This window comes from Oncorhynchus mykiss, chromosome 6 (genome assembly GCF_013265735.2).
Source record: "Oncorhynchus mykiss isolate Arlee chromosome 6, USDA_OmykA_1.1, whole genome shotgun sequence".
NCBI classification, from domain to species: Eukaryota; Metazoa; Chordata; class Actinopteri; order Salmoniformes; family Salmonidae; genus Oncorhynchus; species Oncorhynchus mykiss.
In genome coordinates, this window is record NC_048570.1 from 67,803,789 (window position 1) to 67,822,159 (window position 18,371).

At 42.0% G+C, this 18,371-nt stretch overlaps 1 protein-coding gene across 12 annotated transcripts; it reads right to left on the bottom strand.

Moving 5' to 3' along the window:
• Window positions 1–161: 161 nt before the first annotated feature.
• LOC118964922 lies at window positions 162–18,131 on the bottom strand. Of its 12 annotated transcripts, none has more exons than XR_005052216.1 (8): window positions 17,687–18,117; window positions 9,230–9,290; window positions 1,941–1,977; window positions 1,346–1,804; window positions 1,152–1,250; window positions 1,022–1,049; window positions 885–919; window positions 162–791 (listed from the first exon to the last, which is right to left on the bottom strand). XR_005052216.1 is itself a non-coding variant. In XM_036980782.1 (7 exons), exons 1-7 carry the CDS (start codon window positions 2,462–2,464, stop codon window positions 727–729), a joined length of 1,101 nt encoding a protein of 366 aa, XP_036836677.1. In that variant the 5' UTR covers window positions 2,465–2,740; the 3' UTR covers window positions 162–726. The 12 variants fall into 12 exon arrangements, 7 of the variants coding, with proteins under 7 accessions (XP_036836677.1, XP_036836676.1, XP_036836682.1 ...); XR_005052215.1 differs by lacking the exon at window positions 17,687–18,117 and adding an exon at window positions 9,470–9,535; XR_005052218.1 differs by lacking the exon at window positions 1,941–1,977 and having other exon boundaries at window positions 1,346–1,460; window positions 17,687–18,123.
• Between the last annotated feature and the right edge of the window lie 240 nt (window positions 18,132–18,371).

The window sequence follows — 18,371 nt, forward strand, 5'->3', positions numbered from 1 at the left end:
TTACTCTCTTGATACCTCAAGCATCGTCTGGTCCATTAATTTATGTCTATTTAAGACAATGATTAATCATGTTTAGTCTACACTATCGCCTATTGATATTGCAATGATTGAATACCATGCCCCCCCCCCCCAAAAAAAAAAAAATTACAAAAATAATCATGTACATTTTATTTCTGCAATGTTTATTCAATGTTACAAAATAATTAGGTAATCACACATATTACACAATATCAGAGAAACAGTAAGCACAACTGTAGGACTGAGCACTAACACCATCTAGTGGAAATGTTCATTAGAGCATGAATGAACACAAAAACATTCAATTAAAAAAGAAAGTAAATTCTAATTTTCTCTTTAATTTAACTTCATTTTTGTGAGCCAAGTTTTTTATTGAGTCACATAACCTGTACAATCAATAAGAATCACACATTTTTTTTAACCAACACTCAACCCCTCCCACCGGCCATCCCAAACAAACCCCTGGCAGCCCCGCCCAAATCCTTGTCTAAACCCAATATGAAAGACCAATCATGAAAACATTATCTTTAGCTCACTTTTCTACATCATATGAGTAACTATTGGCTGCTAGTAACTCATACTTTCGCTCCAATCCTGAGGTGGCAGGTGGATGATGTCTGAGTGGCCTGGGGGTCAACGGCCTCATACTCAGTATTGAGCATGACTACAGAATAGGGCTCGACAGCAACAGCAGCAGGATCTCTCACTTCAGTCAGCTTCAGAAGTGAGTAGAGCCCCCCCATCCTCTCCTCTGCCCTCAGCATATGGGGAACCTAAACCCAGAAAGAGGAAGCAGTGGGGTTAGATGGGTTTGAAAATCTGTCAGTGTTGCAAATTCATTTTATGGAAATAATATGCTAACTTACAGTCGGAGTTAATTGTCTCTTCTGCATCGTCTTCTCTGCAATGATTAAATAAAGTATTCATTATTATAAAATTATATAGGAGCAACATGTAATTAATTCATGGCTATCGGAAATGTTATTTTAAAATAATGAAATACCTTTTCATTCTCAGAGTGTGAGATTCTGCTGGAGGAAGAAAGAAACAGAAAGCCCATGTCAATAACATATGATTTTTTTTTTTAAATAGATACCTGATGATAGAACATACAGTATGTGGGTTTTACTCACCTTGCGAAATCTTGGTATTTTTCATCATGACAATGACAGTAACAAACAGGCAGAAGAAGAACAAGGCTCCCACTACATACAGTGGTATGTAAGGATCCCCTTTTAATAAAACACAAAGCATTCAGAATGAAGATCAATTAGGTATTATTCATGATCATTTCATGTATTAGTAATAACAGTATACTGTGACTCACCAGGAGTATATAACAGGGCTGTGTCATTCCTATTGGGGTGGTTGTTGAATTCTCCATTCACAGTGACTGTGACATTAGTTATTACCTTCCAGTGCCCTTTTCTATTCTTAAGCACCTGTAAGGCACAAACATACTGTCCGCTGTCTGAATATGTGGCATTGCTGATCTTAAGGTTATGAAAGATAGGGACTGTTAGGGGAATAGATGAAGTATTTGACCTTCGTTTCAGCAGGGCCTCATCAATGAGACAATGGTGGTCATATAATTGTCCATTACTATCAAAAGAATAAGAATAAAGACATGTGCTACTGTTGCCACTGACGGTTTTGATCCAATACAATGAAAATGGAAGGTGAGAGTAATCTTTGGCTACTGTGAAATTACATGCAAGGTTGACTGATTCTCCATGCTGTTTGGTAACAGACGTTTTAGTTTCCACATCAGAGTAGAATATCACCACTACAGAAACAGAACATAATTTGATGTTAAATATTTTCATAAACAGATGTATGTATATACAATATATTGTACAGTATACTGTAATGTGAGTTGTATATCATTTAGAAATTGTGAAAGTTAGGAAATGTGAACTTACTCTCTGGTTCAACAAATGCCACAATAAATGATTCCACCTGATGTTTTGAAGGTTTAAAGGGGAATAAGTGTTGGTTATTTGATGGAAAGGTATGAAAACATGCAAAGAATCCAGTGACGTGTTTCCCCAATTTCATATTTAAACATTGTTTGATACTGTTTTTGCAGGGAGTTTTTTCTAATGTAAATACTGTATTATTGCACTTCGGATCTTGGTCACATTTCTTCTCATTGTCATGAAGACTGCAATTAAAAGTGCAATCCACCATATTGTCTTCATTTAGATCAAGTTGCCAAATTCTCTCTTCACATTGTAAGGATATAGCTTCCTCTTTCTCTTGATAATTTAGATAAGTGTTCCCTTTGAGAGAGAAAACAATTTCCAAAGTTAGAATCAAGCTCCTCGATTGTAGACTCACAAACCCTATTATTCAAGTCTTAAACTGTTGATAAAAATAGTTACCGACCTTGACATTTTCCTACGAGAGTCATCACCATGAAGACAGATAGCATATCCATGATCATTGAACTTAGATTACAAAGCTGTTTTGTTTGTGATTCACAGAATGAGGAAACAGAGCAGAATATCACAGGAAGGAAGAATGAACAGAGGGAGTTTGTGGCGATGGATGATATACAGTTGATGTTGAAAGGTTAACAAACTACATTTTTGGCAAGCCGGTTAGGACATCTACTTTGTGCATGACACAAGTCATTTTTCCAATAATTGTTTACAGACAGATTATTTCACTTATAATTCACTGTTTCACAATTCCAGTGGGTCAGGAGTTTACATACACTAAGTTGACTGTGCCTTTAAAAAGCTTGGAAAATTCCAGAAAACTATGTCATGGCTTTAGAAGCTTCTGATAGGCTAATTGACATTATTTAAGACAATTGGAGGTGTACCTGTGGAGGTATTTAAAGGCCTACTTTCAAATGCAGTGCCTCTTTGCTTGACATCGGAAAATCAAAAGAAGTCAGCCAAGACCTCAGAAAAAAAATTATAGACCTCCACAAGTCTGGTTCATCCTTGGGAACAATTTCCAAACACCTGAAGGTACCACGTTCATCTGTACAAACAATAGTATGCAAGTATAAACACCATGGGACCACGCAGCCGTCATACCGCTAAGGAAGGAGACGCGTTCTGTCTCCTAGAGATGAACGTACTAGTGTGAAAGGTGCAAATCAATCCCAGAACAACAGCAAAAGACCTTGTGAAGATGCTGGATGAAACAGGCAAAAAAGTATCTATATCCATAGTAAAACGAGTCCGATATCGACACAACCTGAAAGGCCGCTCAGCAAGGTAGAAGCCACTGCTCCAAAACCGCCATGAAAAAAGCCAGACTACGGTTTGCAACTGCACACGGGGAAAAAGACTGTACTTTTTGGAGAAATGTCATATGGTCTGACGAAACAAAAATAGAACTGTTTGGCCATAATGACCATCGTTATGTTTGGAGGAAAAGGGGGGAGGCTTGCAAGCCGAAGAACACCATCCCAACAGTGAAGCACGGGGGTGGAAGCATCATGTTGTGGGGGTGCTTTGCTGCAGGAGGGACAGGTGCACTTCACAAAATAGATGGCATCATGAGGTGGAAAATTATGTGGATATATTGAAGCAACATCTCAAGATATCAGTCAGGAAGTTAAAGCTTCGTCGCAAATGGGTCTTCCAAATGTACAATGACCCCAAGCATACTTCCAAAGTTGTGGCAAAATGGCTTAAGAACAACAAAGTAAAGGTATTGGTGTGACCATCACAAAGCCCTGACCTCAATCCTATACAAAATGTGTGGGCAGAACTGAAAAAGCGTGTGCAAGCAAGGAGGCCTACAAACCTGACTCAGTTACACCAGCTCTGTCAGGAGGAAAGGGCCAAAATTCACCAAACTTATTGTGGAAAGCTTGTGGAAGGCAACCAGAAACGTTTGACCCAAGTTAAACTATTTAATGGCAATGCTACCAAATACTAATTGAGTGCATGTAAACTTCTGACCCACTGGGAATGTGATGAAATAAATCATTCTCTCTACTATTATTCTGACGTTTCACATTCTTAAAATAAAGTGGTGATCCTAACTGGCCTAAGACAGGGAATTTTTACTAGGATTAAATGTCAGGAATTGTGAAAAACTGAGTTTAAATGTATTTGGCTAAGGTGAATGTAAACTTCTGACTTCAACTGTATATAGACATGGAATACACGGTGCAATGAAATGCTGACTTGCAGGTGGATCTTGCACTGTGAAGGCTACTCCTTGTAGATGACGAATAAACAAATGTGAACATGTTACTTATGAATTACGCCCGAGGCTGGGCCTATTTGTTCTTGCCTGTATTTCATGTTAAACATTGTTAACAAGCTACATTTTATCACCCATGCCACTGCATCACAAGTTGTTTAACGTTGGCACAAGAATGTAACAATAAGACTTTATGGCCTGTGAGTCTTATTGAAGATGAGGAGTGGGTATAGTAGGGTGGAGTTCTACTGTCATGTTTCACAGCATGGATTAAGATCAGACAAGGAACAGAGAAAGAGATTGAAGAAATAGGTTGTTGCTCTTGTAATTGTAGGACCAGTCAGCAACCGCCCACAATCACCCCTGTATTTACTTCCAAAGCTGGGTCTAATAATCTGCTGGCTTGATGAGTTAACAACTCTTTTGTGGAGGCAGAATGCTGACAGGTCTGACACAAAAGTACAGTACTGCCTGGACTGCAGCCTTTAACCCCCACTGGACTGCAACTCTGCCAGTAAGTAACCTGGGTTACCACAACATCTAACAAACAGTACTGTGGTCATGTCATCAACCGCTTACATCATTGCACTCTCTGTTTATCACAGAGTTGGCTACTTTCAGTGCCTATTCAGATAAATGTCAGTTGGCCAAGGTCTATCATGTGACCAGAGGTAACACAGATTCAGAACAATCACAAGGCATATCCTGTGTGTGATTGGCATGTCAAAAACATGTATATCATGTAATCATACTGGAGGAAACAAACACTTCCTAGGATGAGGTTCTCCTTTTTGACTAAGTCCACAAAACCCTAAATCAAATAGGGCTACTCATGTGATCACACCTGCCAACTGACAAAACTAACCACAACCTGGCTTTGCTTCCTGGGGTTTTGTAGCTTTCAAAGCAGGCCACCTGTGTTTGTGTACAGCACCTAGCAGACCAGATCACAGTTTGGACATCTGGTGGCGAGGGAAACAAGCTCAGAGACCCAAAATGGTATCTGTATACAGTGATTATCACAATCCTCTGAGTCACACGAGACTAGGGAGAAATGCCTCAGTCACAACACAAAGATGGCAGTTAAAGGGACAGATATGCGTCAGCATTCCACCTGTACAATAGTAGAGTACAGTGCGCCAGTAACACCATTACATTGCTGATGGATAGCGACAGGACACGTCATTTTTGGGAAACTCATGATTTTGCCCATATTAGCCTAGCTTGTGTGATTAACGGAGCGGAACTCATGTGCTGACAAACTAAGTGGTGAACAGAGACTGAGGACAGTAGGAGTATGTGGGCCAGAGAGGTGAGAATGTGCTTGGGAGTAGACCGTTAGCTTTGCCTCATGCAAACACCACTACAAGGCACATTTTTCCACCGCCTCAGAAGAGGCCTCAGCTCACATTCTCCTACTGAGAAAACAACAGCGGGACATCTATTACAGTACCTGTCTAACTATCATTACAGATGCCTACAGTTCAGATGAACATGTGTCATAAAGGTGACAGTGTGTCAGCGAGGAGCCTAAACAAAACAATCAATGTTGGTCGTCTATGTTTGGACCCCCACACACACTCCAGAAACACAGATCACAGAGAGAGAGAGAGAGAGAGAGAGAGAGAGAGAGCGAGAGAGAGAGTGTGGGGGGTGAGAGAACTAGGCCAAGAGAAGGAGAAAAATAAAAACATTCAACGAAAAGAGGGAGAAACCCAACCAGAAAGTTCACTAATTAGAGGTGGGTAGCCAGCAAAGGATCCAGCCAGGGATGAAGAGAGAACCTGATGAGGACAGAGAGATAAACAGAGAGCTACTGAAATTAAGGGAGGAGGACAGCTGAACAGAGAGAGAGAGGGGAAGACAGAAGAGAGGAGGACAGTTGAGATGAGTTGTTGAGTTAGCCCCACTATGGTCCTCTCTCTCGTCAGGTTGGTGTGCACTTGAATGGATCATTCAATCAGAGACCCCTTTGAATGGGTCACATTCAAGTCACATAGCAACACTACCGAGGAGCTGGGAGGCCCACAAATAAAGCCAAAGTCTCTCCATTCAGGGCCACCCTCACAGAGCCATGACCTAAAGATCAGAACATAGACCATAGTGTAAAATCAAACCTGAGATTCATAGGCTAAACTGTTCGTAGTCAGGTTGAGGGAGAGGAGGTGACTATCATATTTTGTAAAGAGCTGGCCAGGTTGCACTGCGTGAGCACGTCATGTTTACTTTCACTGCCAGCATTCATTGAAACACACTGATAGAACCCAGCAATAACAATAGATAAACCTCCAGCCAAGGAAAAACCGGTATCCCTCTATAAAACATACCATTGTCTTAAAATAATCAGCGTACATAGATAAGGGTAAAACTATACATACCAAAGCAGGGCTACAGTGTGACAGTTTTACTCACATATGTGCCTAAATATTGCAGTGCAATGTAAAAAAAAATTAAGGATTCTAGTTTTATTACATTAAATACTAGTCATTGTGTTCCTAACTGTATTTGTGTATGCAAACATTTTCCAATTTAAGTCAGTGTAAAGCCCTGCAAAGCAGAGAAAATAGCCATAAAGTGCAAGAGGGAGGTTTTGTTATCATTTCAGCAGCGTAAATAAAACCAGGCAAGGCGCATCTACTTTAGAATGAAGGAAGGTCCATCCTCTGTTACTTAATTATAAGGAGTGAACACCTCAAAGGGAAATTCATCCCACAGCACAACCTCTGACTCACAACTTGTCCTCAGACACAGATATAGGCCTAATGACACTTCAAGGTTATATGGTCAAGTGTTTCTCAATCTTGCTCCATTATATCAGTGAGCTTCCGCGTCCATAACAGCCATGAACAAACCGAAATGCTGAAGAATGTTGTCGGCTTTTTTGCAACAATAGTTTATGGGGGGGCAACATGAATTTTGTATATTTTGTACATTCTGTATACTTCCGGCCCTTCTTTGGACACTGTGTTAACAACCCTCCAGGCAAGCTTCAATGCCATACAACTCTCCTTCCGTGGCCTCCAACTGCTCTTAAATACAAGTAAAACTAAATGCATGCTCTTCAACCGATCACTACCTGCACCTACCCGCCTGTCCAACATCACTACTCTGGACGGCTCTGACTTAGAATACGTGGACAACTACAAATACTTAGGTGTCTGGTTAGACTGTAAACTCTCCTTCCAGACCCATATCAAACATCTCCAATCCAAAGTTAAATCTAGAATTGGCTTCCTATTTCGCAACAAAGCATCCTTCACTCATGCTGCCAAACATACCCTTGTAAAACTGACCATCCTACCAATCCTCGACTTTGGCGATGTAATTTACAAAATAGCCTCCAATACCCTACTCAACAAACTGGATGCAGTCTATCACAGTGCAATCCGTTTTGTCACCAAAGCCCCATACACTACCCACCATTGCGACCTGTACGCTCTCGTTGGCTGGCCCTCGCTTCATACTCGTCGCCAAACCCACTGGCTCCATGTCATCTACAAGACCCTGCTAGGTAAAGTCCCCCCTTATCTCAGCTCGCTGGTCACCATAGCATCTCCCACCTGTAGCACACGCTCCAGCAGGTATATCTCTCTAGTCACCCCCAAAACCAATTCTTTCTTTGGCCGCCTCTCTTTCCAGTTCTCTGCTGCCAATGACTGGAACGAACTACAAAAATCTCTGAAACTGGAAACTCTTATCTCCCTCACTAGCTTTAAGCACCAACTGTCAGAGCAGCTCACAGATTACTGCACCTGTACATAGCCCACATATAATTTAGCCCTATCAACTACCTCTTTCCCAACTGTATTTAATTTATTTATTTATTTTGCTCCTTTGCACCCCATTATTTTTATTTCTACTTTGCACATTCTTCCATTGCAAAACTACCATTCCAGTGTTTTACTTGCTATATTGTATTTACCTTGCCACCAAGGCCTTTTTTGCCTTTACCTCCCTTCTCACCTCATTTGCTCACATTGTATATAGACTTGTTTATACTTTATTATTGACTGTATGTTTGTTTTACTCCATGTGTAACTCTGTGTTGTTGTATCTGTCGAACTGCTTTGCTTTATCTTGGCCAGGTCGCAATTGTAAATGAGAACTTGTTCTCAACTTGCCTACCTGGTTAAATAAAGGTAAAATAAAATAAATAAAATAAATAAAAAAATTGAGTGGAGGGTCATGGCCCCTCCCTGTACACAGAGTGATGAGTGGTAGATAGACACAAATAGACTTTTCATTATTTACATTCTTTTAAATGTCTCCTTGTTTATCTTAATACATTGGAGCAAAAAGTAATATGGAAAGGTTGGGTGTCAGTTTAGCTCACACACAAACACTGCCAACTTAATGGAAAAAAGTAAACAAACCTGAGGCCCTGCCACGCATTACAAATTCAAAGTTGCCAAGAAAAACACACGAAAGGCAAGAAATAGTTTTCAGTTACTGGTGCTCTGTGAATCTCTTATTGTAACCTCCTTAAGACAGTCATTAACCAACTCACATCCTCTCTGAGCTGGAATTTGACTGCAAAATAAGGTGGCATATCTGAACTAGCCCATTGTTAACTAAGGCTAAATTATGCACAGTTAGTTGCAGTGATGAAAAGGGGACCAGGCAGGCACTGCATTGTCATGGTGACTTGAGACAGCACAGAGAAAATGGACATTCAGTTGGATGAGATTACCATAGCCTAATGATGCGACAATATGGGATGCCAAATGCCTGTGGGGAAAACCACAAGTGAGGTGCACTGACAGAGAACACATTCAAAACAAGAAATTACATTTAGTTGAAGAGATATGGGAGTTTTCACTGGCTGGTCATTGAAATATCAGTCATCTTCTACCTTAGCATGAAAAGAAAGACTATAGCTGGATGAGGTCAGCCTTTACTGGTTATTTTTCAGGAGTGGGATATTTTGATGGGTGGTTAAATGTATGTATTCTCTATGTACTCATAACATAGTTGATAGTTACAAATAGAAAAGTCAGAAACAACAAGCTAGCTGTGGCAGAGGGAACTGTAAACTCACCTGGAAGTAACTTGGCCTCTAACTTCTTGATAGGTGGCTGTGGAGTTTTTTTCAGATCGGTCTGCATGAAATATAAAACAGAGATAGTTTGTTAGTCTATAATAAGCTAACTAAATTATGCACAACATATAGCTAGTGAATTGAACAAGTAATCCTAGCTAGCGAACTACTCAGTAATAGCAAGTAACTGTAAGTATACCGAGGACAGAGTAACTTTGCTAGTCAAGTGAGGTTACTCACCTGTACAGGCAGAAGGTAGGATTTAAAGGTCGGTTTCAAGGGCTTCACAGAAAACATTATTAATAGTGTTAATAATGGGATATGTAGGAGGGTGAGCCGGTCAAGGATCGATTCAGACAAGGTGGTCTATTGTATGACAAGTGACAGTTTAATTATGAGTAAAGATATCTGGTACAACGTATACGGGCCATTTCATTCGGTTCTTAAGGAACCAGCAGAAAAAGAAGCGCAGATAACAGAGTGCACATGTCTCATATACAGAACAGAAAGTAGGTTGATTCTAGAAGATCGGGTCTTCGGGTTGGTTCAGGCTGAGGTGTAGTCTTCTTGGATTGGCCCTGTTGGGCCGTCCGTCATCCCTCTGAGTCTTGTTCTTTGCCACACAATGTTCAGCTAAAAAGGAGATTAGGTGTGTGCGCTGGTTTCTGCAAGTCAAGGCTGTCTCTTCCTCCCAATGTGTGGGTGTATGTCTTATCTGTGTGTCCTCGGCAGTTAGTGTGTGTAATGTGTGTGTGCTGTGTGTGTGGGTGTGGGAGCTATCCTGTATGGGACCTAACATGTTTTACTGTGAAAATACGTTGTCTCAGTTATAGCAATGTAATAGCAGTAGGCTGGTCACCTGCATAAGAAATAGCACTTCCTTACAAATCCCTCTCTTCACGTCTCCCCAGAGACGTGACACAACCTAACTAGATCCAGACACAAAAAGAAAACTTTTCCCAGAAGGAAAAGTTTTGTGATTCCCTCTCTTCACATCTCCTAAGAGATGTGACATAAACTAGGCTAACAATTACAAAGTTTAAAATACCTTCATGTTCTCCATTCGATCCCACTATGTACTAGATTGGCTACCAGCCACCTAGGAACTTACAACCCTCATGTCAAAAGAGAACAACAGCTCATTGAAAAACAGAACAAAAGAAAATGGTGTGAAATTTAAGCCCCCCTTTTTGACACCCACTAGGGTGTCACTCATTATCCCTTATTTCAGCAGTCATAGCATTTCATGAAAAGAAAAACAAAACCTAGTAGGCACTCTCAACCTCATCCTCAAATTCGGGCAGGTCATTAGCAAGCAGAGGAAACATCTGGGAAAGGGTGAAAGGTCAATAGCTCTAGAGATAACCCTAGTGGTAAGGGAACGGATACATGGAATGCAACAGCATCCACAGAGAACCAAAATGGCCGCGAACACCGAAATGGAGACCAAAATGGAGGAGACCAGGGTTTTATATTTACCAAAGGCACTCATCCAGGAGTCCCACATTGAGGTATCAATCCCAGAATGAGATTTCATTTTACCATTAAGAGTCCTCAAACCTTCTAGGGCTACGGTCAAGCTACCATCGGAGGCTGTGTTATTAGGGATGAAAGTACAACACTGTTCACCAAACATAGTGCAAGCTCCACCTTTCTCTGCCGGTAGCATATCCACTGCAATGCGATTCTGGAATGTAGTCTATCCACATTTTTATTAACAGTGCACCACCAACAAATGGAGGACTCAAACCCAGCTGCCACCTGATCCACCAACTTGTACTCGTCAGGAACTCCCCTTGGGACTCCAATGGCGTCTATGTACGTCGGATCACCACTAGATGGGGTGGTGGCACGCCTGGAACGTCCCCTCCAACATTCAGGGTTCACCCTCTGGACCCTAAGGATGAGGTCTCCAGCCTCTGTAGGGTAGATAGAAACAGGCAAAAGGAGAGTAACAAGTGCACAGCTTCCAGTAGTATTGGAGGGTAATTTATCAAACAGGACAGTGTTGCCACACCACCACCACACATCTGCTCTGGATATTGGCCTGAAACTCCCAACAATGTTGATTGTATCCAGACACCAATTCCCAGGAACCTGTCCCACATTAGTACCGCCTCCCGTCATTTTGACACAGGTGAAATGTGCCCTGGCAACCTTGTTGGAAAACAATGGTTTCCTAGCAGTAGATTTAGTCATGGGATAGACAGCATCCCAGGCAGAGCAATTACAACTGGGGTTATCCGTAGTTATTAATGGGATTAAACATGTTAGAGTCACATCTGTAACAGACTTCTTAAAACACGGTATGATGCAAGCAGCACAACACATCAATAATAAAAATACAAGAATTAGGGTCAGAAATCCAGTAACCACCATACCAGTGTACTTACCAAACCAGGCTCCCAACCAAAAGAACAGTCCAGACTCCTCCACCCCCGCCATGGTCCTCATCTCAGCAGATAGTGCACCAAGCCCATTAAAGGCCTTAGCTATACCACCATCTGGAGTGGTGTTATTAGGAGTATACGTGCAACATTGTTCACCGAACATCTTGCAGACTGTCTGGCAACCCTAGATGTGGCCTCAAGCTGTTCAGACAGACCAGTGAGTGCATCACGGGGGTAATTCACAAAACGCTGTTGATTATAGTAGATATAACTGATCCATGCAGTCCGTCTAGCATCCACTATGGCTGGACCTATAATAGGTAGTAAGTGCCAGAGTCCATCATTCCTACCCAAGGCCTGAAACTCATGAGGAACCCCCACTGGCACTCCCAACAGGTTAGTGTGTATGTCAACTACATCCTCTGTCCATGGAGCACTACATATATGTCTCCCATGGGATGGAATGTTTTCAGGTCCCCTGGATACAGAACCCAACAGCTGTTCAGAAGTAACATCAACAATGGTCAGTGGAATTATCAAACTGGTCAGAGCACACGTACCTTGCCAGTCTCCTCTAAGAATGGGTCTCAGTACTCTTTTGGGTCCACATATCCACCACACATCAGCCAGACCACTAGTTTGGTTTAGGCCTGTAACTGGCCAAGTGGCATAAATGGTTATGTTACTGCTGCAATCAGCTTCAGGCAATCTCCCATAGTCCATGCCACTACCTGTACCCGTGATGCAACTGTAATTGCCCCCATATGCCTTAACACCCCAAGGGGCCCGATGAGGAGGTACTGTAGGAAACACAAGGCTCAAAGAGGAACAGAGGGTTGAATTGGGCTGAACCTGGTAAAAACCTCTCAGAATACACAACCACCCCTCTCCTTCTCCTATAGCAAATGGGTGTGTAGCCAGAACAAGTCTAGCATGACTACAAATAGTGCAGTCCTTTCTTCTCATGGTTTTAGCTGTGTACCTCATATAAGACAGCCACAAATTGTCCCTACCATCAAAACCAGTCTCAGTGCCTAATTGATCAATAGCTGTGTAGTCTCTAACATTAATTACCTGAATAGGATTTTTTTAACACAGTGGTGGTAGGTGGCAGGTTCGGTCCAGGGGTGGTAGAGGAGTGTGTCTGGCCCTGGTTCGTCTGGGACCTCTGGTTTTGGCAGCTCCCTAATAGAAAACACACCCATCGTGTCTGTCCCGGTCCTTTGTAGTCCGAGGGTGTAAGTGCCTGCATCAGAGAGCTTAATAGTTTTGATGGTTAGTAGGATTTCATCACCTTTACAAAGTTCAACAGTGCTCCCAGGTTTTCCCCATATGATGGAAAACCTATCCACCTTTGTGGGATCCCCTATGCTATAAGAATACCCTCTTCTCCAATCCTAGAATTGTCCCAAGTTGGTTATCATGTAATCCCCATATGGACACCCTCCCCCATTACACAGGTACACTGACACTCCTGCAAAGCCCCACCCTCTCCCAGAGAACACATCACTAGCAAGAGCCAGACACATCTTCACTTCTATGAACAAAAACAGGGGTGACAGGACAGGGAGGGTTACTTCATTCGAGAGATGGCCCCCGGAATTCTGTTAATTCCAGTTCTCCTCTCGAACACTGTTTATTGTTCGACAGTGTCATGTGTCCTACCCTCCCCCGTGCGATATGAATCCGGGTAGCTCTTTCAGCTAGCTGTCACCAGGAGTCCTTGTATGGTCCCCCCAACAAGCCTCTGGGACTGGATTGAGTGACTTCACCTGTAGTTCACCTGTAATGCATAAAATCCTGGACATACAGGCTTGGTTAACAAACAGTTTCTCATATGTTTTATCTGATTATATATTTAGTTTCTTATCCAATAGGCCCCATCCTATCCTAGACCACAATTTACCCATCCCCCTTTTGATACCTGGCTCTGCCCAGGTAACAACCTTACCTACTCTAAATAATGACTTAGGTAAGATTAGTATATTATCCTTCTGTTCTGACATTATCATGTAGGAGCGCCCCTTTCATTTTCCACATGTCCAATTCTCCCTTTTGTCTCCACTCAGTAACTGTTATCTACACATTCTGTTATCTTTGCTCGTCCTGGCTCCCTTTTAAAACTTATCCTCTCTGCTCTCCAACCTTCAAGGTCTCTGCAGTGCAGGGGAGGGCTCTTCTGTCTGCCTTTTCCCCTTATCTGTCTGTAGCTCGTTTTCTCATGTTTCCAAATTTGAACTAAATGTCTCACTGTTTGGCTTTATCTAAACTCATAGATTTTTTTTTTTTGAAAAACATGTCTATGGTGGCACTTTCTAAAGTCCTTATATAGGTTAATTAAACCCCACTATAATTAATTTACCTTTAAAAAATAAAAAATAAAAACAAACCGTATTACCCATGACCACAAATTAAATATTCAAATGGCACCCCCTATACACAGGTGTTAAAACCAAACACAAATATCTCAATTTCTTCCCTGCCCTGTTTGCTCAAAATATGTCCCAAATACTTAACATGAGTCTACCATAAATAAAACTTATCCTAGCTAAATTTTCACACCACGTTCATCAGAGAAAATATATTGACACTATAATGTAAATTTCACTGCCTTTTTGTATTAAATTACCTTAATATCAGTATTACAAATTACCCTAGATTCTCCATCCAAATTGCTTTCCAATGAGGCTGATCAGACCACAAAGGAAAGTTACAATGGAGGTCATAAGTCATACCACCTTCCCTGTGTTTGATTACCAATTTCAAACCAGTTGTAACTTTAGTTAACGTCAACCTGCTCCGCCACAGGAGTGCCATCTGATGCACTGTCCAGCTAGACCAGTCAGGACCAGTCTCTGCCACTAAATTCTTCCACGTCCATTTATTATACCCCCCTTCTGTCATGTACCACACTGATCTAGACCAACTGATTGCATGAGTACCATAACCGCCACCCGGGCTTCCAATAACACCCCAGGTAAGTATAACAGTGGTAGTAGCGTTAGGCGGGATACACAGAGTAGCTGACCTAATCAATTCTGCAGTACACTCAAAGTCATTATTCTGAACTTGACGTTTAGACAGAACATGCGTATCCGAGAATATTGAAGCATTGGTGATGTTTAGCTGGGTAGTCTGTTCCTGGTCAGTGATTATACGCTGGGCTGCCCATATCATTACTCTCAATGTCAAAACAACATTGACTATAATTAGGACAAACAATGGGCCAGAACAACCCAGTCTTTCCCATGGTCTCCTAGCCCTTCTAGCCCATGGTGCTACTCTAGTGTCCCTATCATCTGAGGATGGGAGTCTCCTCCACATGATCAGACGGGAGGGATGTCAGAATTTGAATTCGAATTGGATGTGAGTAAATCACTTCTTACTTCAGCCAGAGTTCTGGCAGGGGTTGGGGCTGGTGTACAATGTGTCAGGTGGTGCCAAGGTGCGCCCAATTCACCTTTGACCTGGACTGAGTGTGAAGTAACCTCCTTCACTTCGTACGGTCCAGTCCACCTGGGATCAGCCCACTTTCTCTTGTGGACCTTGATCCTTACCCAGTCCCCAACTTTTACCCTTGGTTGTTCCGGGACGTCAGTCAGCTCCCTCTCTGCGACACGGTGTATCTGTTTGGAGAGAGCTGCAGACAATTCCGTCAATTTCTTCACATAGTCAGACATCCCTATTTGGTGCACATCAAGAGGGGGCATATGACCTCCCTCTCTTGGTGGCCCTGGCATTACTCTACCTGTCATTATTTCATGGGGTGAAAGATGTGTCCCTGCACCTGGTGAGGACCTCATGGCCATCAGTGCCAGGGGCAGGGCTTCCACCCAGGTCAATTTAGTTCCTGCACATACTTTAGCTATTTTAGCTTTCAGATTTTGATTACAGCGTTCCACAAGGCCCTGCGATTGCGGCCTATACACAGAGCCAAACTTGTGTGTAATGCCAAACCTCTCCTCCACCTGTCTTAGGTGCTGATTTGACGTGTTTTTTTTTTTAGAAATATTTTGTACACTCTTTGGATATACTTAGCCCGTCACTGGCTCGTGCCAGTGATGTATTCTTAGGAGACACTATTACTCGTACTCTGTCTTAACTCAGAGCCTCTCCGTCATATATCCAGAATTTTAAACAATAATGTTTTAATGATTAAACACGAGCCACCAATTCAGGAAATGATTATCAACATAAACTATGTTTTAACAATTTGGATAATAGATTTTTTTTTTTTTTTTTTTGAATTTAGGAAATACTTTGCTCACAATAATTTTAAATAATGGTAATAATATCAGGGACTTGTGAAACGCCGTTTACATTTAGTCTATAGTCAACACACAAATATTATTACATGGACATAGTTTTAAACACAATTGTTCAATTAGAACATCTTATTCTATGACATCACACATTAGTACATTTATCACATTCATTCTGGCCACAACACAAAGCGGACTTTTCAGTCCAACATATCTTAATCATACATTAATCTATTGTAGACACCTCACCGGACACTACCAGCTATTGGATTTTAACCTCACCGGACACTACCGGCTATTGGTTCTATCTAAAACACTAATTGGATTTATCTTTTGCAGATGAATGATCGAATCATACTCAGATGTTAATGATAAAACTGATCACGCCCTTTTTCAGACGCCCGAACGAATATCACTTATACATAGAATATAATCCTGGTCACATCAATACTCAATAATAGACCACCTTACCAGACACAGCTGGACCGGTCACTAGCCGGACTATCGGTGAAAATCTATCCTAGACTATATTATTTATTCCTTACTGGTGTCTGCCACCAGACCGTTCACAGCCGGACTATCAGAATATTCTATTAATATTAGGTCTACTACTAAATATCCCTTACCGGTGTCTGCCACCGGACCGTTCTCATGCCGGACTATCGGAATATTCTAACTACTACTCATCCCTTACCGGTGTCTGCCACCGGACCGTTCTCATGCCGGACTATCGGGATATTCTAATTACCACATATGTTTACTTCACTGTCAATTTCAAGTCCATTATTTATATAAAATTTACACAAAAATTCTTACCCACACTCGGTACTACTGATCGTAATTTGGTATGACTATTCGACAATATGCAAAGTTTGATAAAACAGGTTTTGCTTACCTTATTTTGTGGTCGACCAGAGATCAGTTTCCCGAGTTGAGCAGAATTGTTGTCCACCCCCGAATGGTTTTCACCTGTCCTCCGGGAACCGTCCTTTCACCAACTCGCCCCCTCACACCCACATCAACCACTCTGGACTGGGTCGTTAGTAAACCATCCTCTGCTACCAAGTTTCTGTTAATAATGGGATATGTAGGAGGGTGAGCCGGTCAAGGATCGATTCAGACAAGGTGGTCTATTGTATGACAAGTGACAGTTTAATTATGAGTAAAGATATCTGGTACAACGTATACGGGCCATTTCATTCGGTTCTTAAGGAACCAGCAGAAAAAGAAGCGCAGATAACAGAGTGCACATGTCTCATATACAGAACAGAAAGTAGGTTGATTCTAGAAGATCGGGTCTTCGGGTTGGTTCAGGCTGAGGTGTAGTCTTCTTGGATTGGCCCTGTTGGGCCGTCCGTCATCCCTCTGAGTCTTGTTCTTTGCCACACAATGTTCAGCTAAAAAGGAGATTAGGTGTGTGCGCTGGTTTCTGCAAGTCAAGGCTGTCTCTTCCTCCCAATGTGTGGGTGTATGTCTTATCTGTGTGTCCTCGGCAGTTAGTGTGTGTAATGTGTGTGTGCTGTGTGTGTGGGTGTGGGAGCTATCCTGTATGGGACCTAACATGTTTTACTGTGAAAATACGTTGTCTCAGTTATAGCAATGTAATAGCAGTAGGCTGGTCACCTGCATAAGAAATAGCACTTCCTTACAATAGCTTGAGTCCAATAACTAAAGATGATTAATGGATACTTCCAAGATTACAGTGAGAAAAGAATGTCACACGTTAATTAACTAACTTGTCCCTTGGCTAGAACAATAACAGCTAAAAAAATAAACTGCTGAAAATGTGAAGTAATCAACAATACAGTCAATTTTTTGAGATAGATTTCCCCATATGGATCAGGCAGGGATAGCTTGCTGGGTATCTCTTTTCGTTTCGTGTCAACACAGCTGCTGTGCTGTGCTGGCGAGCTCTGGTTGTCCTCCTCGCGAGCAAGTTACTAGTAGCCAGCTAGCCTTGTAATTGGCTGCTAGCAAGCAACTTTTACGTCGTCAAACAACCTAGCTAGCTTTAGCTAACTAGCAAGCATTCCATTCGCAGAACTTTGCGAACGCCTAGCTGCAGACCGTGAGTTCATTCACTAATTTACTGGAGATGAACTCCACAACGTAAACCCTGCTGGCATACAGCAGTGATAACATTCGTATTTAGCTAGCAGCATTATATCCAAGGCTTTGCTATCATTTTTGCTATGGACACAACGGCCATGTTTCCATTCGGGAGGAGACAGAGGGAGGAGGCGGGGGGGGGAGCATCGGTCTATGTTGCACCCCCAAGCACAGATCTGGGACCAGCTGTAACTGACTCCTGTTCAGATTTAAGATTTAAAAAACGGAGAAAAAAAATCTATTTAAGGGCTTTTGACCTGCAACGGAGGGTAGGGAGGGCCCCAGAAAGTGCTATAGCTTACTCTCTTGATACCTCAAGCATCGTCTGGTCCATTAATTTATGTCTATTTAAGACAATGATTAATCATGTTTAGTCTACAC

Coding starts and splice junctions, on each gene's coding strand:
- LOC118964922 (XM_036980781.1), bottom strand. CDS start 2,464: ATGATCATGGATATGCTATCTGTCTTCATGGTGATGACTCTCGTAGGA. Junction 2,301..2,406: donor TCTCGTAGGAAAATGTCAAG/GTCGGTAACTAT, acceptor TCTCTCTCAAAG/GGAACACTTATCTAAATTAT. Junction 792..884: donor AGAGACAATTAACTCCGACT/GTAAGTTAGCAT, acceptor TTCTGGGTTTAG/GTTCCCCATATGCTGAGGGC.